The sequence below is a fragment of the Chlorocebus sabaeus genome, chromosome 10, assembly GCF_047675955.1.
Source record: "Chlorocebus sabaeus isolate Y175 chromosome 10, mChlSab1.0.hap1, whole genome shotgun sequence".
NCBI lineage: Eukaryota > Metazoa > Chordata > Mammalia > Primates > Cercopithecidae > Chlorocebus > Chlorocebus sabaeus.
Genome location: NC_132913.1, coordinates 65,911,216 through 65,939,158, shown reverse-complemented (window position 1 = coordinate 65,939,158; position 27,943 = coordinate 65,911,216). Strand labels below are relative to the sequence as shown.

Below are 27,943 nucleotides of genomic sequence, written 5' to 3'. Positions count from 1 at the left end.
GGAATGTCTTGAAAGATAATACCAGATATAAAGATGGGGTCATATTTTGGAGTACTTCAAATGCTAGAAAAAGGCTTGTACTTTTTTCTATAGGCAATAGGAAGCTTCAAAGGTTTTGCAGTAGGCTTACATATTAATAGGATTTGGGCTTTAGAAAGGTAACTGACAGCAATTTCAGCTGCTAAATAGTAAAGACTCATTGTAATTATTTAAGGTCTTTAAGAGTTGGACAAGATCTGTGGTGGTAGAAATGGAAAGGGGCACTGGGTTTGAGAGAGATGGAGACTGAGTGGCCTCTGACCATTGTCAAAACCATTAGGGAAATTGAGGAGCCCAAGATCATTGTAAGGTTTAAAGCTAGATGGCCAAAAGAATGGTTCATTTGGTCTCTGAACACATGTTAGAGGAATATGGTAGATGTATTTTTCACCTTTAAAGCATAAAAGTTGGGAGTGTGCCTCAGGAGCTTAAGAAAGCGATCAGGCCTAGAGATGTAGCTTAAAGTCATTCGCATGGAAATAAGAATTGAGTATGAAGGAACAATTACTCAGAAAATGTACAGCAAATTTTTTTAAGTGTAGAAGTTAGACCAGTGGGAAAACATCTTCATTTAAGGGTACACAGAGGACTAGAAGCAAATGAAGAAGGCTGAGAAGATTCATATATAAAATTAGGATGTCCAAAACGGTGCCATGTCTCAGAAGCCATTTTCCCCATGAAATCTTCTAAGATGAAGCTCTTGCCCCTGCATTCTTTGCCTGCTCTTTAGACAGTCTTGCATGTCTTCTAAATTCTTAACAGTAAACAAAATCATATCTTTAAAGTGCCCAAAGTGCCCGAGAAAATCATCCCAGAAAAGGAAGTGTCTGTGCCTATCCCTGCAGAGCCAGAAGCTCCACCTGCTGAAGGTACATGGCTTCTCCATAAATCTTGTAAAGATGACAATTGTCTTCATCCTCTTGCTTTGATTGTAGATGAATCTTATGTATTTGTCTGTCTGTCTCATGTATTGAAGTTATTGATATTTGGGGGTCATCTGAATAATCTGTTATAGAGTGTTATTTAATGTAGCTAGGTTGATATGTTAGAATAGTAGTTGCAGTATTCTGTTCTAAATATAGTCTAAAATAAAACACTATATTTTTTAAAGTTGAAGAGACTCCTGAGGAAATAATATATGAAGAAAAAGCATCTATAACCATTGGTAGAAAAGAGACTCCCCCTGTTGAAGGTATATATATATATATATAAATTTTTTTAATCTCCTGAAGATTACTGTTAGAATTACAAAAGCATTTACAGGACACTATTCCTTCTTGAAATTATATACAAGATCTGTCTAGCATGTTTGACTGCTTTATTTTTGAAATAGTTACACTTCTTTCAAATTATAATCTTTAATTTGGTTACTCTTGTTGGTAATTATAAATTCCAAAAGGTACAGTTTACTGAAGCAAAATGGAATAATTGCCTTGGATCCCCAAATGATAACACAGTATCAAATTTTAAAACTCATCTCATTTGCCATCAATATACATTGAATAATCTAATTAATAGGCAGTTCAAGTATAAGAACTTTTTCTTATATGTGAATTTTTCTATACGTGAATTTGTATGAATTGTATATTTTTATTTTGTGACTGTAATCTTTGCATCAATGTGAAATTTCTATGAGTCTTTTTGAAGAACTTTACAACCTCGTATCCTTTGTCAAAATTCTTTAAAGAACGTGAAATTGAAAAGTACGTTAAACCTGAAGAGCCTGAACCTGAACCACAGCCTGAAGAAATACCAGTAAAAGGTATTCAAGCCAGTGGACTTAAATCTTCTTTATCATATTCTTTCTCTTTAAATGTATATGGTTTATGTTGTTGTACATATGTAGTAGGTCTGTTCCCATTTGTATGTATTCTTCGTTTTAAATGTGAACCTCATTCTTAGGTTTCCATGTAACTTGTACTGTTTATCTCATGTCAATTATGGCTTGTCTGGATGCTCTGTTTGTTGTTGTTATTGGTGCCTTTGCTGTATTTCTCATCATCTGTGTAAAGGGTTGATATTTTTATGTTTTATGTTCTGTGTTTTGTGTTGGATACTGGTATTATATACCTTAAAAAGTAAACTTTTTACTTCATATATATATGTATATATGTGTGTGTATATGTAAAATAAAAATTATATATATAATTTCTATTAAATATACTACATATCCCCATACTAACATATACATATACTAACACCTCTGAAATACTCTTTCAAGAACCTGAACCTGAAAAGAAGGTTATTGAGAAACCAAAACTCAAACCAAGACCCCCAGCTCCGCCACCTGCTCCACCTAAGGAAGATGTGAAGGAGAAAATATTCCAACTTAAAGGTAAAAAATACCACTTCCAAAGTTTTATTAGCCTGCTTCAAACTTCTATCCAGCCATCTGAAATGATGCTTGCAAGAAATGTATGACTTTTAGAAGTGTGTACTTTTTCAGACATGATTGTACTGTGAGATTGCATACAGTTGTGTCTTCTGCTGCCCCATGGTTCCTGGGTTGCTTGTCATGTCATGCCTGCTGCTGCAAAAGTCAGAAAGTACACTGATAGCGTCATCGGGATATCTGAATGCAGGGGCTATCCAATTAACTTTCTTTTGTGGAGTGCGGAGAAAAGAGTTTTCTGATTTCAAAGCCTGATTGCTATACATATCATTGTGGTCTTATGCTTAAGGAATGTATAAGAAATCTTTGCAAGATATTTTCAATATTGCAGTAACACATTTACTTAAAAGCCAAAACTTTGTTCTTAAAGAATTGCATGTGCTTTCAAATATATTACAAGTAATATAGTTATGATCTCCAATAGCTGATATGTGCCTATATATCATGAAAGGAAAGCATATGAATGACTTGTTACTGTTCCCCTATCTTTTTTTTTTTTTTCTTGCAACTTAAAGAAGTGTTCTGTGTGGTTCTCAGGGGAGCTGGAAAGAGTGGTTATGAAGACATTTGGTATCCAGCATCCCTTCCTATTATTAAACTTCCCTTCCACCTTCTTATATTTTGATTTTTCTATGAATTGACACAATGTTACTTAATTTTAAAAATATCAGTTTCTTTAAAAGCTGAAACAAACGGGCAAAAACATATTATTCTAATTTTAACAAAAAGTTGTCTTGTGATGTCATATGATTCCCCAATCTAAAATTATCTAGATGTAATCTTAGATATGCACTTTCCCCATACAGACCTATATATCTGCAAACCAGAGTCTTCCAGCATAAGACATTGCTGCTGGTGATTCTTGCCCTCTACAACCCTCATGGCCTTTAGGGGGACCCTCTGGCACCTCTTGAAAGGCCACCCATCTGTTAATTGACACTCCATGAGGACACACACATAAATACATTTCCCTTAACGTAAAACGTATGCTCAAAGGAAAATTTCTTCCTCTTGCCAATAACAAAAATTGCCTTATTTCTCTGCCGGTCTTTAATTAACTACTGAGCTTTGGAGTAAAACTGCAGTCTGTTTTCATGGTTCGAATGCTGCTTGTATGTTCTTTGGAAGCTGTTCTTGATTGTTATTAATGCTTTCTGGTTATAAGCAAAGCTTGGTTTTGATTCTTGGAGTAGAAAGTTAATCACTTGCTTCAGATTAAATATACAAATAACAAAAGTAAAATCATATTCTTTAAAGCTGTTCCAAAGAAGAAAGTTCCTGAAAAACCTGAGGTTCCAGAAAAAGTGGAGCTTACACCTCTGAAAGGTATTTCACAGGCTGAAAAACACATACTTACGTGGTAGCCCTTTTCCTGACTCCTCGCTCTTTCTGCCTCCATTGAATGTTCTGTCTCTCTTTTTCAATCATCAGAGAGTAGTCCCATTCATTTCTTATATTTCTGTGGCTTTTATGGTCCTGGCTCATAAGTGTGGCTTCCTCTGTCTCCCATCCGTTTCATACATTGCATAGACATGGTCTATCTTCGTCTCATCTGCATATGTCTTCTTGCATTTTCCTAAACTTAAAAATATCAAATTGTACTGGTTAGCCAAAATTGATATCAAGAGACATGTGAGATTAAAATGCTGAGAGCTATTAGTAAACTGTTTTGACATTTCCCTGACATAAGCATTTTAGCCAATGTAATAAGCATTAAAAATAAGTCCTATCTTCCTTTTATATTAAGGTTATTTGTAGGGATTTCCTTAGGACTTTCACGTCAGTCTCTTCTCACTGGCTCTAAGGCATTCTCTGAGGTGTACAGAATTCACATTTCAGAAAAATTTCCTTATTGCTGTAGGTAATTTTTAAAATGTATTTTTCGGTAAACAGTATTTTCCCTAATAAGATCTCATCTAAAATTAGACCCTAAAGAAAACTAAATGAATTGTAAGAGTCTAGAAAACATCTATCAAAAATAAACTTAATTTTTCTAGTGGGTAGCAGTGTTCTGTTCAAGTAATCAACACATTCAGACCTAGAAATTAAGACTGTTTCTGGTCACTCTGAAATTTTGGGGAAAAAAGTCATCCATATAAATATACATTTCCTGATTTTATAAAGGGGAGATTACAAAATAATGTTATCATGGATATTGATCATAAACATTAAAATAGCACATAATCACATATAATGACTTTAAAAATAATAGCTACAATGGTGGGTTCTCAAACATCAGTAAGATTTTTAAAATAAAATAATAATATAAAAAACGCACAGATATATTTTCACTGTGTCCATTATATCAGTTAAGAAAATCTGTATTATGCCTCCTCGCTTTACATTAATTAGATGCATGTGCTTCCTTCTGGGTTTGAGCAATAAAAATAGTTATTAAGAAGATTGGTACCTTTAAAATAGTATTGAAGGCCAACACAATTTATCCTGAATAAAATATGTAATGTTTAACTGTAAAATTTTTACTTAAAATATTTGGCATTAGAAAAAAATGATTATTCAAAATAAAATACATATTTGCCTATTGCAGGTTTAAATTTTTGAAATAAGAGTTAAGCAATATTATCTTTATCACATAAAAAAATTTAATGAGTTGCAAATATCTTGTTTAAAGCCCTAAATACGAAATTTTACAGAAATATCTAAAAATTCAGATTTCTGACAGTGAGCAAATAGTTACATGATACAAATAAATACTGTTCTAAATTAGATTTTAATTGACATTAGTAGAGAGGAAAAAGGTTTAATAATCACCACGTTTTCCTTTCTTTCACCATTCAAATCTGTGAGGGCCGTAATAGCAAAAGAGGCCACTCTATAAAATAGCATCGCCCACCATGCTCAGTATTCACTGTAGAGGAAATTAATTTTGAATTCCTTGCATTCCTTAATTTGAATGAATTTAAGAACATTTTCTTATTCACGAAAAATGAGCTTCCAACACCAGCTTTGAGATTTTATAATTCTATAATTTTAAATATTTTAACCAGTATTATTTCAAAAAGGAAATCTTAAGAAAGGATACTCTTTTTCTGTTCAGAAAGTGAGATATGGCCCTTCCCCATCATCAAAGTCACAAATCGGAACCCTTGGCCACCATCTGCCCTCAGTGGAGAAGACTGAATGATGGCACTAACACTTGCCAGTATCATTTTCATACATTTAGTGGTTGGGGAGATAACATCGTAAATTTGGACAATCTGCAGTTGCAGTTTGGGACAAAGATGCTGTCAAGAACCCTATAATTTGATTAAAGATTCATAAAGTCAGTACAGAGCAACATCCTCTACAAGCATTTAAAATGAATACATTTGCCTGCAGTTAATGGAGTTGAATTTCATCACAAGGCTGTATAGATATTTATACAGAGGAGATAACTTGAAATGTATCATTTAAACTTAAATTCTGTGGTATTTATATGCAGTGAAAATTGTTACTTAATGCACTACAGTTAACTAGTTTTAGGAGAGACATTTTTCTTGTTGAAATTCCGTTTTTATATAAATTCACTTCAAAATTTGAAATCATATTCTTTTAAGTGCCTGGAGGTGAAAAGAAAGTTCGCAAATTACTTCCTGAACGTAAACCTGAACCAAAGGAAGAAGTTGTTCTGAAAAGCGGTATAGTATTTTTCGACCATTCTGTCAGCATTAAGTAATTTTAAAAATGAACTTGAAAGCTTACAAAATGTTTCTGTCCTTTGGTTTTCCTTGAATTGGTTCACTATTTATCAAAATTTGTTTGTAGTTTCACTGAAAATTAAGAAAAATGTCATTTCCAGATCTTTTTTTAAAAAAAAGACAGAAATTTTGTGAGCATTCACAGTATTTTGAAATTTAAAATGTTAATAGGCATAACTAAGTTGATAATATTCTAAACTAACAACAACTATGACTGCCATTTTCATAACCAAATTATGTAGTAAAGTACACTAAACCTATTAAATACCCTACATGAAACTACTTTAGCTTAAATTCAATATTCAGTTTTAAAGCATGACACAGGATCACCACAACTAATAAATAACATCCTTAAAAAACTGAACATTTCTTTAAGAATGTGAAACAAGATAGTCAAATGAAGAATTAAGTTCTAACATTGTCTTCACATAGAATTACTGATTTTTAGGCTACCTTTCTTTAGATATCTCTGCTTAAGTAAACTTTCTACTTATTTACATACTCATTAAATCATTAACTTTAATTATTATTATAATTCGTTGCTATTCAAATTATTCATTTTGTGTTGGAGCTGTTTCTCCCACAGACTTGTCTCAGAATATACCCTCTATCAAGACAGAAACAAAGTAACTTTGAGTGCTATTATAATTAATGTAACAACCTTTGATTAAAAAAAAAAAAAGAAAAAACTTTTAGTGTAAATGCTTATTTTCCAGAGTGCTAGGTAGCATGCTTTTTTTCATTTTCCTTGCTTTGTACATTATTTGCATTTGTCAAGCTTATTCAACATCTTCATTAGTTTGTCTTGGTTTACATATAAACCTTTTTGTCTTTAAAGTTCTAAGAAAAAGACCTGAAGAAGAAGAGCCTAAAGTAGAACCTAAAAAACTAGAAAAAGTTAAAAAACCTGCAGGTAGGAATCTCAGTGACAATTTGTAAGAATATCTTTTAACAAAATGGACATTTAACAAAAGGTTTATCTTGTAAACATAAATGAAGTTAGATGTAAACATGGCTTCATATTTCATCTGTGATGTAGTCTTTGTTTTCCATTGTCTGCTTTCTGTTTAAATATTTTTATAGTAATTCCCAAATCCGTTCATGTATTTCCCTGCACTTCATTCTTATCATTCCTTTGCAACTTAAGTTCCTCCAGTAGAAATGACTGAAATAATCAAGTGGCTATTCATGGGAGGTTGTCGGCAAAGGTTTCATAATCTGGGAGCTTTTAAATGGGTTGGCTTTTATCATTAGCCTCTTCTCAAAGGGTGTAATTATTGGGAACTATTATAGAAGTGATTTAGAAGGAGAGAGCTATGGGGAGTGGAAAACAAGTTGATGGAATAAAAGGAAGAAAAATAAATGGAAGCAGAGTCAAGAAAATAAAATAGAAATTGATAAACTATAAGGTTTTTTAAAAAACCATCAATAGAGTTTTTGAAAAATAAATTGATATTTCAGATTAGTTGCTCCTTAAATATTCAAATATTAACACTAAAAAAAAATCTTATTATCTTAAAGTACCAGAACCACCACCTCCAAAACCTGTTGAAGAGGTTGAAGTACCTACTGTTACAAAAAGAGAAAGGAAGATTCCTGAACCAACAAAAGGTACAAATCTACTGGCATTCTTAGTTGTTTCTAAAAATGCAAATATGTATCATTTAAAATATTGTTACACTGACATAAAGATTTGAACACATGACCTTAATCTGTTCATCACATATGGCTTAATTTTCTGTACCATCTCACTCTCCTATGCAATTGGCTAATGATTACCCAGTTGCTAAATAAGTTATCAGAAAAAAAAATTGTATTTATGGGCAATGAGATAAATAACAACATTAAAACCAAGAACATTGCCTTACTATATTTTCCAAATATTTTGTTTAAAATGAAAACTAATCAAATACTTGATTTGATAATTATATGTATATAAATTCTAATATCTTCCAAGATATGTGGGTTTAATTTTGGTTTTGACTTTGTGAAAAACTTCAAAAATCCTGTAATAATCTGCCCTCTACTCTGAATTATTTCAGTGCCTGAAATCAAGCCAGCAATACCTCTCCCTGGACCTGAACCGAAACCAAAGCCTGAAGCAGGTGAGCAAGCTTATCCTCAATGTCAACAGCATATTCCTTCTTGATTCACACACATAACATGTACTTAATAAAAGATAGTAGGTGAAAGTCAGTATGTATCAAATGATTTCTGATGTCTCAATATGCTTAACATACTATTCTCTTAAAAACTAGTTATTCAAAGATTTCAAAATTATATCAGAAGAGGCAAATAAGCCACCAAATAAGCTTTTAGGAAGTGACAAATTGATACATTAATGCAATGGACATCTCTCTACAGAAGTGAAAACAATCAAACCACCTCCTGTGGAACCTGAACCAACCCCCATCGCTGCCCCAGTAACAGTGCCGGTGGTTGGAAAGAAAGCAGGTATTTATCCTGTAGCTTTCTTTTTGCCAGTTTGTTTTGGTGACTTAATAAAAGTATTCACACTTGATTAAAATTCAAGCCCTGTTTATGTTGCAACATAGGTATCATTTCAACTTCAGAGGTTTATGATAAGTTTCTAGCCTTTCTTCATCCAATATCTTTTATCCATCTTGTCTCCTGCCCAGTGGGTGAATATTGTGCCTTAATTGGAATGTACATTCCCGGGTTGCGCCATTTCTTTCATATGCTTTGGAGATTAAGTAATGAATATGTTTGGGGCTGATAAAAACTAAGGAGACAGGCAGATACCCTATAAGGGTATACATATAAGAATCCCATGAAGCTTCCAATTTCCCTTATACCCTATTGGAACGATTTCTCTTTTTTAAAAAAGTCTGTATATTGGGATAATGTAAAAGTTCTGGAAATGGATAGTGTTGATGGTTGTACAACATTGTGACTGTATTTCATGCAACTGAATTGTATACTTAAAAATGGCTAAAATGGTAAATTTTATGTTAGGTATATTTTACCACAAAAAAAAGAAAAAGAAAAAAGAGACTCCATAGTTCAGTCTTTTAATCTGTGTAAGGAATTAGATCAATAATAGTTTTCTTAAATGTTCTAACTTAATGGTATAGATATCTCAAGTCCAAACTTAAAGCACCTATTAGTTGTATATGAACTATTTAGTATAGTTCATCATTTAAGTGATAATTTGAGATATAATTGATCAAAACTAATTTGATGTGTAATTGATAGTCATTGATAAACACACATCCTATTTGCCCTCTGGCTCACTATCTGGGTGACAAGATCATTCATATCCCAAACCTCAACATCATGAAATATATCCACATAACAAAATTGCACATGCATCCCATGAGTTTAAAATAAAAGTTGAAATTATTTTTTAAAAAAAGAAAAAAATAACAAAACCAAAAATAAAACAAAGTAAATTTAAAGTGGGGTGTGGGGGGGGAATGCATATATTGATAATTTTCTAAGATGTGAAGAATCTAAGATATTCAATGTAATGCCTTGACAATTTGTTCCTATGGAAAAATGATCATCTCCACTGATAAAGCACAAAATAAAAAATTCAGGGTGAATAAAAAAAAAAAAGAACTATTTGTTACATTCCACAATGAGATGTGCATAGCCCCTGGGAATAACATTTAGAAATATCCATAATAGCTTGACAGAGAGATTTTTGAATTTAATTTTCTGAACCTAATAAAAATTGATTATATCTTTAAGAAATCAATAAATAAAACTATTCAGAAAAATTATATTTTAGATTATTCATTCAATAATTATATAGTCATTTTATATTTGTTTATATATTTTTATATAAATTATTTAGAAATTTTTTTATTTAAAATTATCTCAAAATATTTGGAGTTTACCATGTTTAATGACATGAAAAAATATACTATATTCTTTTGACTGTAGTTTAATTTTTAATATTTATGTTATATTTTGTAACTGATGTTTATGATTTGGGCATTACTCTTTTAAACTTTTATAATGTCAATGTAGTACTTTTATTATTCAGAAAAAGGTGATGAATTGCTCTTGGCTAATTAAGTATGTATAAAAATAAAGCTATTCTCAGTTATCCTGGGGGCTGAGGCTAGCGAACTCATTCCACAGTTTTTACTGTCCTGTATTAATAATGGAATCAAAATGTCAGAACTCTCTTGCTTCTGCTTTACTTCATTGTCTAAGGGAAATCTTCAAAGAAACTCATGCATGTGTGGTACGTGGACTCTTTTTCTTTAGTCTTCCCTGGATTTGTTTGTCTGCCCAATTTAGACATAAAAAGAAAGTCTTTTGGTAACTTCTCGGCCATTTCCCTTTTCCCTACACTGATTTCTTATTGACAAAACCTTATTTCCTTGGCTCACATAATCAGGACATACATAAACATATAAAATATTTTGCATAGTTAGGCAGGAGCAAAACTTTTCCTCACAAGGCAACAGTAAGCCTTCCAAAAATGGGAAGAGAATAAGGCACTTGCTGAAAGAATCTGTTAATCCTAAATATGTTGGCAATTTAGCTTGAGCTCTGCAATCTCAGAATATGCCTTCCTGGAAATATGATTATGCATAGAAGTCATATAAATGAAACCAATTTCTCTTTATGCATTAATATTTATAATGGAGCATGACTCACCCTCCATGGTTTACTATTAAACATGAAATAAGTCCGAAAAGTGTTTAAATGCTGAGTTTTATTTTTATTTCAGAAGCCAAAGCACCTAAGGAAGAGGCTGCCAAGCCAAAAGGTCCTATCAAAGGTGAGATTCATTTTTCTAGTACTTGTATTGTAACCTTCCACTCTGAATTTCCAAAGTTCATATTCAAGGGGAAAAAAATTACAAAATTTGTAACAATTTTTATTTTTTCTAATTGATTCTACTAAAACTAGCATGTTTTCTGATATCTCAAATAATGAACTTTTAGTATTATGCAAGGAGGTTAAAAATATATATATATATATATACCAACTGTGTTTAAGCATAGCAAATCCTATAAGTTCTTAGCTTCATTTTTCATATGCATGATATTTATACATGGCAGATAAAATAATTAGACATTAATCTGGCTATTTTATACTTCAGATTAAAACTTGAGAAAAGGAGCATTTATGATTCATGGATTCCTTATACCATCTCATTTTCTTGTCTGAAACAAGGCAGTATAAATTCAATTGACCTTTCAATTGCCTGGTCTGGCTGGTTTTATCCAGCAGGCAGCCAAGTATGAATTTTCTGACTCCTATGGAGATGCCAAATCAACTTTTTATTTTACTTTGAATTAGGTGTAGCCAAAAAGACTCCTTCACCAATAGAAGCCGAAAGGAGAAAATTAAGGCCAGGAAGTGGTGGAGAGAAACCTCCTGATGAAGCCCCATTCACCTACCAGCTAAAGGCTGTGCCACTGAAGTTTGTGAAAGAAATTAAAGACATCGTCTTAACTGAATCAGAGTTCGTTGGCTCTTCAGCAATCTTTGAATGTTTGGTCTCCCCCTCCACTGCAATTACAACCTGGATGAAAGATGGTAGCAATATCCGTGAGAGCCCCAAGCACAGATTTATTGCAGATGGTAAAGACAGAAAACTGCACATCATTGACGTTCAACTTTCCGATGCTGGTGAATACACCTGTGTTTTACGTTTGGGAAACAAAGAAAAGACCTCCACGGCTAAACTTGTTGTAGAAGGTAATTTCCAGTCTTCTGAACATAATCTATATTAAACTTTAATGTAACAAACCTTAGTAGGAACTTGTATTGTAATTTTACAAAACCTCTTATTTCCAAGTTTTATTTCATTGAAAATATTGTATTTATTGAAATATATACTGAAATTCTTCACAGAACTTCCTGTGCGTTTTGTAAAAACACTGGAAGAGGAAGTCACAGTGGTCAAAGGACAGCCATTGTACTTGAGCTGCGAGTTAAACAAAGAGCGTGATGTTGTCTGGAGGAAGGATGGCAAGATTGTGGTGGAGAAACCTGGCCGAATTGTGCCGGGCGTCATTGGCTTGATGCGGGCCCTGACCATCAACGATGCAGATGACACAGATGCTGGAACATACACAGTTACTGTGGAAAACGCCAACAACCTGGAGTGTTCATCTTGCGTAAAAGTAGTAGGTTAGTACTTTCCTGGAAGATTTTTTCTGCTTATTACCACACTAAGAAAATGGAAGAAAGGACTTCGTTTCCCAGTATTACAATATCAGAAATCTTGTACCTAAAAGGGGAATAACAATATATCTTGTACCTAAAAGGGGAATAACAATATATCTTATAGTGGATTAATTATGCCCAATTTTGTGAAATTTTTCCTATTTCTGAAATTTACTAAGGAAGCTATGTATATTACTTGTTCAGATCTTAATCATTTTTCCTGATTTTATTTTCATATAGAAGTCATTAGAGATTGGCTGGTGAAACCTATACGAGACCAGCATGTGAAACCCAAAGGGACAGCTATTTTTGCCTGTGATATAGCAAAAGATACTCCAAACATTAAGTGGTTCAAAGGATATGATGAAATCCCTGCAGAACCAAATGATAAGACTGAAATACTGAGAGATGGAAATCATCTATACCTCAAAATTAAGAATGCTATGCCAGAAGATATCGACGAATATGCAGTGGAAATTGAAGGAAAAAGATACCCTGCAAAGCTGACACTTGGAGGTATGAAAATCCTACCTTTTATTCGAAATATAAGTTTTGTATATGTGTAAAGCCAAATAACACACCAAAACACATAAAAGCAAAGCATTGTTGGATTGTCTAAAGCATTATGTTACTTCATCCCTGACCAATACAGAGCGTGAAGTTGAACTGCTTAAACCAATAGAGGACGTTACCATTTATGAGAAAGAAAGTGCAAGCTTTGATGCAGAAATCTCAGAGGCAGACATTCCTGGACAATGGAAACTGAAAGGAGAACTTCTAAGGCCCTCACCTGTGAGTAATTTCACATTTTAAATTGTTAGTCATATAAAATAACCACATCCTATATTCAGTATCTACTTCTCAGATTCAGGTTCCTTTAATAATAATGGAGTTAATAATAATGGAGTCTTCTAAAGTCTCCAAGAAGGAAAGAAATTTTACATATCATTTGGGGACAACTTGAACAATTTTTGTACAATGTTATGACAGGGAATTCTCTGCTTACTTTTATTAGTAGTAATTTTTAAAACTCTATAGAAATATGTATCTGAAACATTTCTCCTATAGGAAATTTATCTCTTTCAAATGGTTACTAAAACTATTGTTTTTCAGACTTGTGAAATCAAAGCAGAAGGTGGAAAACGCTTCTTAACTTTGCACAAAGTCAAACTGGACCAAGCTGGTGAAGTCCTCTACCAGGCCCTGAATGCAATTACTACTGCCATTTTGACAGTAAAAGGTATGGGGCTTTTAGAATTCAGGGAGGGGGGCTCAACTTCATTTCACATCCCTATGCATTCTGAAAAGCCTCATTCTTAATGTCTGATTTTCAGAAATCGAACTTGACTTTGCTGTGCCCCTGAAGGATGTCACTGTTCCAGAAAGGCGACAGGCTCGATTCGAATGTGTCCTCACCCGAGAGGCAAATGTTATATGGTCCAAAGGACCCGATATAATCAAGTCATCTGACAAATTTGATATCATTGCTGATGGAAAGAAACATATTCTTGTTATTAATGATTCTCAATTTGATGATGAAGGGGTCTATACTGCTGAGGTAGAGGGTAAGAAGACCTCAGCTCGGTTATTTGTCACAGGTAAGAGAGCTAATGAGATCTGTGACATCCCATAAAAGCATGCAAATGTATGACTTTAAAGATAGGACACCAAGTTCTAAAAGCTGTGATAATCAGCATCACTAATTAACTTTCACAGTGTTACCAAAACAACCCCCTGAATTTTTTTTTTAGTGGCACTCTATTTGGAAAGATGAATAAATAAGTGTCATGTGAAATGGGTCCCTTTTACTCAGACAGATTAGAATGGAATGTTTCTGAAGGTGAATTGTGTTTCTGAGGCATTATCTATGCTTGCATTTCAGGTATAAGACTGAAATTCATGTCGCCTCTTGAAGATCAGACAGTAAAAGAAGGTGAAACAGCAACTTTTGTATGTGAACTTTCTCATGAAAAAATGCATGTAGTCTGGTTCAAAAATGATGTCAAACTCCACACAAGCAGAACAGTACTCATCTCTTCTGAGGGCAAGACTCACAAATTGGAAATGAAAGAAGTGACACTGGATGATATATCTCAGATAAAAGCTCAAGTCAAGGATCTGAGCTCCACAGCACAGCTGAAGGTCTTAGGTAAATGTAACCACCTATAACCAGAGAGCCAGTTTCTGAATCATGGGAGTGGGGAGTAATAAAATATTTTGCAACCTTTTACTCTTTAATAAACTTTAGTTTTCACATTCTTCTAATTTGATGCTAAATGTTATTTACAGAGGCTGATCCCTACTTCACTGTGAAATTACATGACAAAACTGCAGTGGAGAAGGATGAGATTATTTTGAAGTGTGAATTGAGCAAGGATGTACCAGTGAAATGGTTCAAAGATGGTGAAGAGATTGTCCCTTCACCCAAATATTCTATCAAGGCAGATGGCCTGCGCCGCATTTTAAAAATCAAAAAGGCAGAACTTAAAGATAAAGGCGAATATGTGTGTGACTGTGGCACAGACAAGACCAAGGCAAATGTTACTGTTGAGGGTGAGTTGCTCAACAATGTAAAATTTACCCTATCTGAATCTGTAGTTTATTAGTTTGGTCATGCTAACAAAACTGTATCATTTCAGCTCGACTAATAAAAGTGGAAAAGCCTCTGTATGGAGTAGAGGTGTTTGTTGGTGAAACAGCCCGCTTTGAAATTGAACTTTCTGAACCTGATGTTCACGGCCAGTGGAAGCTGAAAGGAGAGCCTTTGACAGCTTCCCCTGTAAGTCAAGATTAGCTAATCATATAGGAGAGGGGTTCCTTGGTTGTATAGGGTGAAAAAAAGCATAAAATATCTTGATGATTTGTAGGAATAACTATGTAAATGATGTTTTTTCTTTCCTTCTAATCCTCACTCCAAACAGGACTGTGAAATCATTGAGGATGGGAAGAAGCATATTCTGATCCTTCATAACTGTCAGCTGGGTATGACAGGAGAGGTTTCCTTCCAGGCTGCTAATGCCAAATCTGCAGCTAATCTGAAAGTGAAAGGTATGCTCTACTTGTCGGCCACATTTTTGTATTTTCTCTGCAAGACTTCCTGATACACCCCTGCATTGATCAAGGGTCCTCAATGGAAACATATTCTGACTTCATCCACTGTCCACTTCTTTCAGAATTGCCTCTTATCTTCATCACACCTCTCAGTGATGTTAAAGTCTTCGAGAAAGATGAGGCTAAGTTTGAGTGTGAAGTATCCAGGGAACCCAAAACATTCCGTTGGCTAAAAGGAACCCAGGAAATCACAGGTGATGACAGATTTGAGCTTATAAAGGATGGCACTAAGCATTCAATGGTGATCAAGTCGGCTGCTTTTGAAGATGAAGCAAAATACATGTTTGAAGCTGAAGATAAGCACACAAGTGGCAAACTGATCATTGAAGGTAAATAGTTTTATCAAATAGTCCACCCCAAAATCATTTTTTTGCCTTTACTTTTATATTTCTTCTTTAAAGTGCTTCAATTAATAAGTTCTTTTTTTTTATTCTTGATAGGAATCCGGCTTAAATTTCTCACTCCTCTCAAGGATGTAACTGCCAAAGAGAAGGAAAGTGCTGTGTTTACTGTGGAGTTATCTCATGATAACATCCGAGTTAAATGGTTCAAGAATGACCAGCGCCTACACACCACCAGGTCGGTCTCAATGCAAGACGAAGGGAAAACTCATTCAATCACATTCAAAGACCTGTCTATTGATGATACCTCTCAAATTAGAGTAGAAGCTATGGGGATGAGTTCAGAAGCTAAACTCACTGTGCTTGGTAAGTGCTTTTTAAATTTTAATTTTACTGCATTAAATTCAGCAGAAATTTGTGGAGTATCTATTCTATAAAATAGTCTTCTAAGTGTTATATTGCATGAAAGCAGCCCAACTCCTTATGAAGGTATCATATATGTAATCGGGCTTATTTCTAAAACATTTTACCTTCATTACTGTAAATTAATGAAGATTCTAGCTTATGCCCACAAAATAGCCAGTTAAAAGCAAACTTAAAATTTTTCATTAATTATTGAGCCCTGTCATGTTTAAAACAGGAATATATAAATACTTTCTATCTCTTCATTTTATCAAAATTATTTCAGAGGAATGTTTTTCAAGGTTCCCATAAGAGAAGATATTACATAACCTACATTAACGAGCCTCATTTTCTTGGCCACCTAATATCAACAAGATTAAACATGAAGGCTAACATATATAGACATGATTAAAGGCAAACTATTAATTGATTAAGAAAAACTAACAATGTGAACCTGAAAGCTTAAAAGTAAACTAGACATAATAGAGTTGCTAAGAAATTAGAAATTTATCCAAATAATGGAGGAATACAAAATTGTATTTGAAGCTAAATTTCAGTCTTTTTGGCTACTGTTAACAAAATGTTTCAAAATTCAATATGAATGGATTAGATCTTGATAAATCCCATGCACTGATTCCTTTTCTAATATTTAGAGAACTTTTGAACATAAACAGGTTAAATGATTGAACACTTGACACAATTTAAAAATATACTCAGAACTCTGTGAATTGTCTCTTAAACTTTCCAAGAGATTGTCATTTCCCTAAGGTGATTAATAAAACTTTTTCACTTATACTTTACTTGCAGAGGGAGACCCGTATTTTACAGGAAAACTTCAAGATTATACTGGTGTAGAGAAAGATGAAGTTATTCTACAGTGTGAAATTAGCAAAGCAGATGCACCAGTGAAATGGTTTAAGGATGGTAAGGAAATAAAGCCATCCAAAAATGCTGTTATTAAGGCAGATGGCAAGAAACGCATGCTAATCCTAAAGAAAGCCTTGAAATCGGATATTGGACAGTACACCTGTGACTGTGGGACAGATAAGACCTCAGGAAAACTTGACATTGAGGGTAAGGAAATTTCCATGAGTTTCACTCTTGAAGCATTGGGGTTATTTGTGCCAGAGGCTAATGACCCATGCTGGCCCTTCACTTTTCTAGATCGGGAAATTAAACTGGTGCGACCCCTGCACAGTGTGGAGGTGATGGAGACTGAGACGGCCCGCTTTGAAACCGAAATCTCTGAAGATGATATCCACGCCAACTGGAAACTCAAGGGAGAGGCCCTACTCCAAACACCTGTAAGGCTATTTCTGAACTTGTCAACACCTAAACGAGCTGTGTGAATTAGAAAAGGACAGGTGAAAGTCAGAGTGCATGCAGGACATTTAAAACATGATAGCAGTTTCTCTATCAGACCCCAAGCCAAAGAGAGATGTCAGGGTCTATGAATGGGCTCAGACTGGCACACTTGCATTACTTTTGATCCAGCAGAGTGGGTATAAGGTTGTAGATACTCTGTGATGCTGCTAGTTGGCTCAGAATTATACAGCTAAAATAAATGTGGCTTTCCTCTTAGTACTTGTAAGCTTTACTTCCTAAAAAAGAGCTCAAAGTTATATAAAGTTTCACTACCATTTATTTGTTGCATTCCTTTAATTAAGATATTCTATCCTTAGAAAAAAAATTCAAAGAAAATTATTTTCTATGAAAGTTTTTCTATTTTGTTGGTACAGGATTGTGAAATTAAGGAAGAAGGCAAAATACACTCCCTTGTTTTGCACAACTGTCGCCTGGACCAGACTGGTGGGGTGGATTTCCAAGCTGCCAATGTTAAATCTAGTGCTCACCTCCGAGTTAAGCGTAAGTATTGTATGTTTTTGAGGAAAATTAAATAAACACTTTTTCAGAAAATGAATGTGAGTGAAATTAATTGGAATTATTTTATTAGTTAGAAAATATTGTTAAAACACAAAAACTGGCTCTCTTTGCCACTTTGACATTCCAATACAGAAGTGGTTCAAATTGTAAAATTTTGGAAATTTTGTTGACCTTGCCATTTGAACAAAAGAAAATTTAGCAAATCAGATTTTCCCGCTCTGTAGTCCTCTCATTGAAAGTAGATACACATACAATAAGAATCTAACTCAGAACCCTTAAAGACCACTTCCCTCAAGTGACTGTGCAACTAGAGCACCAGAAAGACAAACTTTGCTGTGTGAGCATGTCAGATTCAAGAAAGAACGTGGAGAGCATTAGGCTAACATTTCTGGAAGGTGCAAAGTGTTTGATGGATAGGGACAGCCTCTGATTGAGGGCCCCTTGTCCTCTCCCAATCAGAGTCTTAGTTATTTTGGAAGTCACATACCTTATGTAGCAAGAAGAACTTGACGCCTGGCAGAGAGACAGATGCGGCAGAGATTTCTCGCTGACCTTGTACGTCAGAACGAAAGGGCCCCTACATATAATCGCTCTCCGGCTACCAGCTCTCCCTTTCTCAGCACCATAAGGCCACGTTCACATGGGAGTTAAAATAGTGGCCAGTCCTGTGGCTTCTTGAAGAAAGCAACCATGAAGGTTCATATCTAAGTCTCTATTTATTCTTTTGGGATTACAAAATGAGTAATGCAAAGCTGTTTCTTCCCTCTCGAAAAGCACGAGTAATTGGTCTTCTGAGGCCTTTAAAGGATGTCACCGTGACTGCAGGGGAAACAGCCACCTTCGACTGCGAGCTCTCCTACGAGGATATCCCCGTAGAATGGTATCTCAAAGGGAAGAAACTAGAGCCCAGTGATAAGGTAAAAAGCAGGCATGCCTTGTCCTTCCCATTCTTTTTCTGGAGTTCTTCCACCTTCACTTGTATGTTCCTTATTCTTTGCTCTTTCTAATGTCTCTTCCTCTGCCTTTGCCTTTCTCTTTTCACCTTTAGCCTGATTTCTGCTGAAACTGTAAAGCTGATGTTTCCATTTTTTATTAGGTTTAACCTGATATTTTTATTAAAATAGAAATAAATTTAAAGTATGATCATGTTTTAGTTTTTTGGAGAAAAAGCAAGACTCATTGACTATCAATGGTAGTTTGTTTGATTACCCAGAAGACAGGAAGGATCAAAAAGGCTTTCTGACTGCATGCTCTGCAACCATGGTGCACATTAAGTTTTAAGATTAATGCTCTTCATCCTATCTAGTGTTCTGCATATAAGGGGATTAAGAGGAGAAGATTGAAATTCCATTTCAGGCAGTTGATCAAGTAGTTGAGATAACTTCTGGGCAGACTTTCTCTTCAAGCATTTCTCCAAAGCTATTTTTAGCCTTCAAGTGCTTTGGACTGTGCGATATCTGGAATGCAAGTGGACTATTTAAAGTGCAACTGATGGTACTGACAAGAAAGAAGGGCTCTGTGGTTATCCACATATGTGAATGAAATATTTTTTTAAAGCTTTGGTAAAGAACTAGCTCCTGCTGTTAACTTTTACTGACATTCTTTATGCCCAAGATTTTACCCATAAGTAAAAACTAAGGGATTATTCAGATAGGCCCACAATACACTTTGCCTAAATTGATCTATCTGTTTTGTCCCCAGAAACAACATATGTCTTTAAATTATCTTGACAATCCATCATTAATTTTGAATTCTTAAAATAAAATATATGGAATATGTCCAGCCTGGATTGGAAATAAAGCACAGGACAGTAAATTGTTCTGTGACATTTTCCCCCAATATTTCAGAAATAATATTAAATGTGCTATAAAGATCTCAACAAAAATCAAACTTTGAAGACTTAAAGGAATATAATTAAAAAGTGATTCAGTTTAACAAAAAGCCACAAAGTTGACTGAAGTATTTGAAAGCAATGCCTTCAAGTAACTGCTCTGAAACAAACAAATAAACAACAACAACAAAAAAACTAGTGTTCCACTACAGTGATTACAGGGTAATTCACTAACAGTTATCTGATAGGTAACACCTGACTGTTATACAGATAAGGAGATCTTCTTGGTCTCCTTTTCCACTGACCAGAAAAAGCAGCAGTACATTCCATTTGTAGCATGAGAGTTAAGTTACATATGAGAAAACCTTCCTTACAATGAGGTCTTCTAAATATTGAACTGAGGGAGGCACCTCTACCTTCAAGCTTATTGTTTGAAAATATATTTTTTTCCTATCATGCATGATTTAATTAACTTCATGTCTAAAGGCAGAGAATAGGTTGACTTTTCAAGATTCTTTCTAGATCTGTAAATTCATGATTTATATATAGAAACACTGCTTAAGGACAAATATTATTTTTTCATTACCAAATATCTTTTTGTCATATTAAGAGCTTCTTATTAAAAGATCAGTCTCAGTTCTAATACAAAAACTGCACTATTTTAATTCAAATGTAGACTCCTGAAAATCTTATTCACATTTTTTTTAAAAAAATTCTTATTGTAACTAACATTTTTTCTAAGGTTAGAAAGGATCAGTTTACGATAATTCTATAGGGCCCCTTTACATCTCTTTTGGCATAGGAATTTTAATCCTTTACTCTAGGCACCCGAAATACTTTAGCCTTTTGTGAACTTGCTCCTGCATTACTTAAATGTCTCTTTTCAAAAAGAACTTAAATATAAACTTTGAAGTAATAAAATCATTTTATTACATTTGGCAGATTTTGTTTAAATTAAGTCTATCAGAACAAACTTGCTCTTGTCAATGTAATTCCAACCTTTAATATTCACTTTTTGTAAAAATTTTAGCCTTCAAAACTGCAACAATCAAACAAGCAAAAACAAGCTATAGGAATAGGAAATATGAAGAGAAACTTGTAGACATGAGTTGTTTGCATTTTTTCTTCATTGTTGTAGTTGTTTTTGGCTGTCAGTTTAAGAAAGGACTGTCAAGTTGCAAATGGCATTTGATAATTTTAAAGTTAAATTTTAAATTTGAGAAGTTTAAACATAAAACTTTAATAGTTTTGTCACAGTCATAAGCCTACCGTATTATAGTAATATGCTTCCATTATAAATATATTTTTTTAAATCTCTAACATTATTCCTACAATCTACTGCAAAATCTTCAACATTCATTTCATTGGTTTATTTTTATAAGGTACCCCAGTTTTCCTTTTTTTTTCTTTTAACATAATGGGGGTAGATTGTGTACAAGCTGTTTATTGAGACATACTGCATTCTGAGCAGTGTCCTAGAGTAGCTACAGAGGAACTCAGATGATAAAGCAACATAATATTAATAGATAAAACATATCTGTGGGTGGGTTAGAAACTGAGACACCTTTTCAAATAGCCAAAAGTTGCATGTCAAAATTTATATTGAAATGTTATTAAAAAACAAATTTTCCCCATTTCAGGACCATGCCCTTGGATAAGTAGCTCTGTTCCAAGGGCATATTTAGTTACCCTCTCCTAGCTGTTATTTTTCCTTATTATGTTTTTTGCTAACCCTCAATTATTAAGATAATTATGTGACTAACCATGCCCAGTTCTTAAAGAAAACACTTTCAGATGAAACCTTATTTCTGATTCTTTTCTTTACACTAGCATAATAAATAGTTCCACTGGTTGAAAACCTTTACATTATTTTTAACTCTAAGTAAACTCTTAAGCAGTGCAAAATCAGTCTGGATGACAGGGCACAGCTTCTTAGGAATTTTATATCATAGAACTGGAAGAAGCCCCAAGTCTCTTATCTTTACTGTCGGAATGACCCTATCTGTCATACCATTGACATCTGATTTTCCCATTCCTGATGCTTAGACACATGAAAAGGGAAGAAGAGTCCAACCTTCATTTGCAGTTTTGAACAACATTAATAGGTTGTACCAATTATTTTAATCACAGGTTTAATTGGTTTGCAAAATAAGTTTAACTGCTAAAATAAATGGGAAGAAGAGTTATAGCTTGTTGTTGCATGGCGAACACCTTACATACAGAATATAAGGTTTACTTTTAGCTTGCCATAGCCGACATTTTTCTTTCATCCTTTCATGATTTCACTTTTCTAAGTTCTTCCTTTATATATATATAAGCCCAGTAGCAGAATGGGCGCACACATATATATACACACATATGTATGTGCCATATATCTACCCATATGCAAAAAAGACCACAAATGTAAACAGAAATCGGCCTGGGCAATTTCAACGTGAAACGCCACCTAGCAGTTATATAAAGGTAACTATGAAAGCCTAAAATTTTCTTAAAAGATCCAAAACTATTGGTTGGAATGATTTTTGAATGCGTATGTGCTAAATATATGATTATAAAACAACTTGGAAAGCTCTATTTCCATTTATTTTTATCTAAATGAATTAAATGCACCCATATACTAGATTGCTGTTTCATATATTCTTTTTTTTAAAACAACTAGGTGGTCACACGTTCAGAAGGAAAAGTTCATACACTTACTCTGAGGGATGTAAAGTTAGAAGATGCTGGGGAAGTCCAACTAACAGCAAAAGATTTCAAAACTCACGCCAACCTCTTTGTGAAAGGTAATTATAAGGCTTATTTTAAAAACATGTATAAGGCAGAGGCTCATAAATAATGCCAACTCTCAATTATCTTTATATGATGAGTACTATAGATGTTTAAAATCAACCAAATAATCAAAATTCTAATTTTACTTCTTAGCATAACAAAATACTTCACAGGCTATCTTTTTAAAGAGTTAAAATTGACTAGCATAGGTTTTACTTCCTCCTTCCATCTCTATTGTTTTTATTGCACATCCTAGATTTCCAAAAGCCAGCTGGAGGAAGAATTATCAAGCTAGGTATCCATCACTTTATTAACCAAGAGTTGGCAGTTATTTCCTTAATGTTTCCTAGTTTTTAAAAATGATTTTCCTCTTGTCTGTACAAATAATGATAAAATATCATTATTAGAGGAAAACGTCTGAGTGTAATCAAAACTTGAAAATAAAACTTAGGACAGAACAAAGCTCTGGAGATGGCAGGGAAAAGTTAAGATGGTACCAAAACTCTTTGAGAAGGAAAGCAGTACCTTGGCTAATGAGTATGATTCTTTCAGAACCCCCAGTTGAATTCACTAAGCCTCTTGAGGACCAGACGGTCGAAGAGGGAGCCACTGCAGTGCTGGAGTGTGAAGTCTCCAGAGAAAATGCTAAGGTGAAATGGTTCAAAAATGGTACAGAAATCCTCAAAAGCAAGAAGTATGAAATTGTTGCTGATGGCAGGGTCAGAAAACTTATTATACACGGCTGTACCCCAGAGGATATTAAAACATACACTTGTGATGCTAAGGATTTTAAGACTTCCTGTAACCTGAATGTCGTGCGTAAGTATTCTTCTTACAAAGGACTTATCATTTGCAATTCTTTGATAACAACAACAACAAAACAACACAACACTTTTTGCATGCCCTTCTTGGCCTAACTGCATTTCTTGGCAACTTCTAGTATTGACACTGACCTAACCTGATCCTTTATGTGTTTAAAGAAAAAAAGAAAAGAAAAGTCTTGTTCTATGTCTGGTCTGATTAATGATGGAGCAATCACTTTTCCCTATGCTTCTTTTCTCTCACGGAGTAGTGAGTAGATGTGCTCTTTGTCTACATGGGGTCAGTCTACTGTATGGATATCCTGATATGGATGAGGAGAAACTGAATTTTAAAGATAAGTAGGGAGTCCTAATTTTAAAAACAAAGTAAAAGTGATTTCCATGTGGAAGGAAAATGAATTTTCAGGTGTGGGGAACAACTAGAAAATGAGCATGAAATTTCAGTCTGAATAGGAGCATAATAGAGATCTGCTGTAATATGACAAAGCCTAGTCACATGATTCAATCTCTGAGAATAAGAATGGATAAGAAGATAGAGTAAGGCCCTGGATCCTTTGAGTCCTGGACTCTGCACGAAGAGAACTCTAATGGTTTTTAACATTACTTCTTCCTCTGGTAAAAAATGTAATGTCTTTTTTCAAAATGCCACATGCTAGCTTATTTGTTTCATTCATTCCTTTGTCCAGTGATGACATTTTTCTGCGTACTTTTGTGAAATATTTGTTTGTTTGGTTTGGTTGCTTCCCATCTGTCAACAGCTACAACCTAGTGACTCTGTGCTTCATGCATCTTGTACCATGTTTTTCTTACCACTTTGTGGTTGCTCTGCTCAAGCTTATGTCGAAGTAGCTTGTTGGGTCTCCTTCTTCCCCTCGACATCTACCTTCATTCCAAGAAGGCTCAGCTGCAAGGAGCGTATCTTCAAACCTATTAGCCAGCATTTGTCTCGGAATCTTATTGCTCAAGAATGGTCATCTTGGGAAGGACTCACAAGGAGCTCTGAAAGAAGGAAGGACAAGGGGGCAGCTCCCTAATTCTATACACCAGCTGAATTAATTCTAGAGATGAATGAAATAACAGATGTAAAATCCTAATCACCCTCCCATACAAAACACATTGCTTTATTGCACTAATAGATGCTATGCCTGACTTATATGTGACGTCTTCAAAGCTGATTTTTTTAAAAAGCTGAATATATGTTTCAATCACAGCCTCATGCCTCTTAGCCATACACAAGGCTGGCCGTAGTGCTTCACGTGTTTTATCTTTGAATTCTGCTAATTTCTCAAAGATTGTGCTGGGTGCCTTAAAGAAGACAATGTTTCTTTGCCACTGGTGTCTGCTGTTTCCTTTGACGTTATCTTTCAAGTCTGGTGCAGTACAAATGAAGATTTTTCCTCCAGCTATTATTCAAAAGAACTGAGATGGCTCCCTAGTATATATACTATACACACACACATGCACACTAGTTGAACATATAGAATGCCACATAATTTTATGTAAACTACAGAGATATCTAAAAAGCAAAGCATCATATCTGATGGGCTTCAAGTGATTTCAAAGTCAGTTGTAGTCTATTAAGATGGAAAGGCCCTATAAAAGAGTCACTTTTTCTTAATGAATACTATGGTAATGTCAGAGTAAATTTCCAGAAACCTCATTTTGAATTCTAATGACATTCTTTTACAGCTCCTCATGTGGAATTCTTAAGACCACTCACAGACCTTCAAGTTAGAGAAAAAGAAATGGCTCGATTTGAGTGTGAACTTTCCCGAGAAAATGCTAAGGTCTGTGATTGTATACCTGTCACCTTATACTGTCAAATAACTTTATATTTACTTTATATATTACAAGAATAGTATAAAATGTATTCTTGACTTTAATTGTTCTCTTTTTAGTATTATTAATTTACTATTACTTGAAAAACACTGGACTCACAATCAGGAGATTTAGTTATTAGTTTGAACCATATAAAACCGCTGTTTTCTTAGATCAGTAAAAGTCAAATATCAGCAATTATATTTGTTTCAACTAAGTACCTCCTGTTGCCATTAACTACCATTGGCAAGTTTCTAGCCTCAGTTTACACATCCAAGAAGTTAGTCTGCATGATGTCTAAGGCTCACTATAGCTCTAAACTTATATGATCCCATTGTTTTTAATAACTGACAATAATATCACAGCAGCTCACTTAACAGTAATTGGTAAGATTGTTCTTGCTTTTGGGGTTTTTTATATTTGTGTCTGCTACCTTGGTTCTTCTTCATACTATGAAGTCTCGTTGGTTGCTTTCAGAAAAACTCACGATCATAGTTTCTCTTAGGGACACCTGTGTGAAGGAACAACAAGAAAACTGATCATCTGTTTATCTTAAATATAGGTTCAGTGGTTTAAAGATGGTGCTGAAATTAAAAAGGGCAAAAAATATGACATCATATCCAAGGGAGCGGTGCGCATTCTTGTCATCAACAAATGTCTACTGGATGACGAAGCTGAATATTCCTGTGAAGTAAGGACAGCGAGAACTTCTGGCATGCTGACAGTTCTGGGTAAGAGCAAAGTCGTTCTTTGTGAAGTATATGTGTTGGGAAAAAATAATAATTTCCAACTTAACTCAATGCGGCTTTTGTTTTTTCAATGTTTGCAGAAGAAGAAGCTGTCTTTACCAAAAATCTTGCCAACATTGAAGTTAGTGAAACAGACACTATAAAACTGGTTTGTGAAGTCTCCAAACCTGGCGCAGAAGTGATTTGGTATAAAGGGGATGAGGAGATCATTGAAACAGGAAGATATGAAATACTGACTGAAGGACGGAAGAGAATCCTGGTCATTCAGAACGCTCACCTTGAGGATGCCGGCAACTACAACTGTCGACTCCCAAGCTCTCGAACCGATGGCAAAGTCAAAGTACATGGTATGAAAACTACAGTGAATAATCTTTTATTTCTAACAATTCACACTTGCTAGATTTAAAGTACAAAGACATACGTTTCTAATATCTTGTAACTTTTTCTTCCCAGAACTGGCTGCTGAATTTATCTCAAAGCCTCAAAACCTTGAAATACTCGAAGGAGAAAAGGCTGAATTTGTCTGCTCTATATCAAAAGAAAGCTTTCCAGTCCAGTGGAAGAGGGATGATAAGATACTTGAATCTGGAGATAAATATGACGTTATTGCTGATGGTAAAAAGAGGGTTCTAGTTGTGAAAGATGCCACATTACAAGATATGGGCACTTACGTCGTCATGGTAGGGGCCGCCAGAGCAGCAGCTCACTTGACAGTCATTGGTAAGTTTGTTCTTGCTTTTCGGGTTTTTTCTTTGTTTCGTTTTGTTTTGTTTTTTTGTATTTGTATTTACCACTTTGATCATGCATCATACTATAAAGTCTTGTTGGTTTCTTTCAGAAAAACTCAGGATCGTAGTTCCTCTTAAGGACACCCGGGTGAAGGAACAACAAGAAGTTGTCTTCAACTGTGAAGTCAACACTGAAGGTGCCAAAGCCAAATGGTTCAGAAATGAAGAAGCCATATTTGATAGTTCAAAATACATTATTCTCCAAAAAGACCTGGTCTACACCCTCAGAATTAGAGATGCACGCTTAGACGACCAAGCCAACTATAATGTGTCTTTGACCAATCACAGAGGTGAAAATGTTAAAAGTGCAGCCAATCTAATAGTAGAAGGTAAGTAATTTATATACCACTAGAGATTTTTTCATCAGTTTCTATTATGAAAATAATTAAAATAAACATATTTTTCTCCTTTACAACAGAGGAAGACCTTAGGATTGTTGAGCCTCTTAAAGATATTGAAACAATGGAGAAGAAATCTGTCACATTCTGGTGCAAGGTGAATCGTCTCAATGTAACACTGAAGTGGACCAAAAATGGTGAAGAAGTGCCTTTTGACAACCGTGTCTCATACAGAATTGATAAGTACAAGCACTCGTTAACTATTAAAGACTGTGGCTTCCCAGATGAAGGTGAATACATTGTCACTGCTGGACAAGACAAATCTGTTGCTGAGCTTCTCATCATAGAAGCCCCTACAGAATTTGTGGAACACTTGGAAGATCAGACAGTCACTGAGTTTGATGACGCTGTCTTCTCCTGCCAGCTCTCCAGAGAGAAAGCCAATGTAAAATGGTACAGAAATGGGAGAGAAATCAAAGAAGGCAAAAAGTAAGCAAGATCTTTTTATTCTCTATTTCCATAGCTATATATACACTTTTGACAATTTAGTGGCCATTATGCAAGCTAACTGATAATCCAATGTCTCCTTTAGATACAAATTTGAAAAAGATGGAAGTATACACAGACTCATTATAAAAGATTGCAGGCTGGATGATGAGTGTGAATATGCTTGTGGAGTAGAAGACAGGAAGTCTCGTGCTAGACTTTTTGTGGAAGGTACATATTAAGTGAAAGGACAATTCTAATGTTACCAATTTTTTAAAATTGTTAATCAAAATGTAAACATATTTATATTTATTTCACAT

At 34.5% G+C, this 27,943-nt stretch overlaps 1 protein-coding gene across 2 annotated transcripts in view; it reads left to right on the top strand.

Annotated features, from left to right (window-relative positions):
- Positions 1-27,943, top strand: part of TTN (titin) — a 270,912-nt gene that overhangs the window by 147,058 nt on the left and 95,911 nt on the right. For both annotated transcript variants that reach the window (XM_073019847.1, XM_073019846.1), the window contains 33 exons: positions 2,261-2,374; positions 3,689-3,757; positions 5,989-6,069; positions 6,968-7,042; positions 7,651-7,740; positions 8,172-8,234; positions 8,494-8,583; positions 10,838-10,888; positions 11,413-11,814; positions 11,971-12,249; positions 12,526-12,801; positions 12,938-13,077; positions 13,399-13,525; positions 13,620-13,883; positions 14,168-14,434; positions 14,575-14,838; positions 14,925-15,064; positions 15,207-15,333; positions 15,459-15,725; positions 15,837-16,103; positions 16,947-17,213; positions 17,304-17,443; positions 17,879-18,005; positions 18,798-18,940; positions 22,514-22,637; positions 23,176-23,442; positions 25,134-25,231; positions 25,825-25,993; positions 26,092-26,358; positions 26,465-26,731; positions 26,850-27,128; positions 27,218-27,626; positions 27,730-27,854. In XM_073019847.1, coding sequence (XP_072875948.1) covers positions 2,261-2,374; positions 3,689-3,757; positions 5,989-6,069; positions 6,968-7,042; positions 7,651-7,740; positions 8,172-8,234; positions 8,494-8,583; positions 10,838-10,888; positions 11,413-11,814; positions 11,971-12,249; positions 12,526-12,801; positions 12,938-13,077; positions 13,399-13,525; positions 13,620-13,883; positions 14,168-14,434; positions 14,575-14,838; positions 14,925-15,064; positions 15,207-15,333; positions 15,459-15,725; positions 15,837-16,103; positions 16,947-17,213; positions 17,304-17,443; positions 17,879-18,005; positions 18,798-18,940; positions 22,514-22,637; positions 23,176-23,442; positions 25,134-25,231; positions 25,825-25,993; positions 26,092-26,358; positions 26,465-26,731; positions 26,850-27,128; positions 27,218-27,626; positions 27,730-27,854 — 6,135 coding nt within the window. The remainder of the gene's footprint in view (positions 1-2,260; positions 2,375-3,688; positions 3,758-5,988; positions 6,070-6,967; positions 7,043-7,650; positions 7,741-8,171; positions 8,235-8,493; positions 8,584-10,837; positions 10,889-11,412; positions 11,815-11,970; positions 12,250-12,525; positions 12,802-12,937; positions 13,078-13,398; positions 13,526-13,619; positions 13,884-14,167; positions 14,435-14,574; positions 14,839-14,924; positions 15,065-15,206; positions 15,334-15,458; positions 15,726-15,836; positions 16,104-16,946; positions 17,214-17,303; positions 17,444-17,878; positions 18,006-18,797; positions 18,941-22,513; positions 22,638-23,175; positions 23,443-25,133; positions 25,232-25,824; positions 25,994-26,091; positions 26,359-26,464; positions 26,732-26,849; positions 27,129-27,217; positions 27,627-27,729; positions 27,855-27,943) is intronic.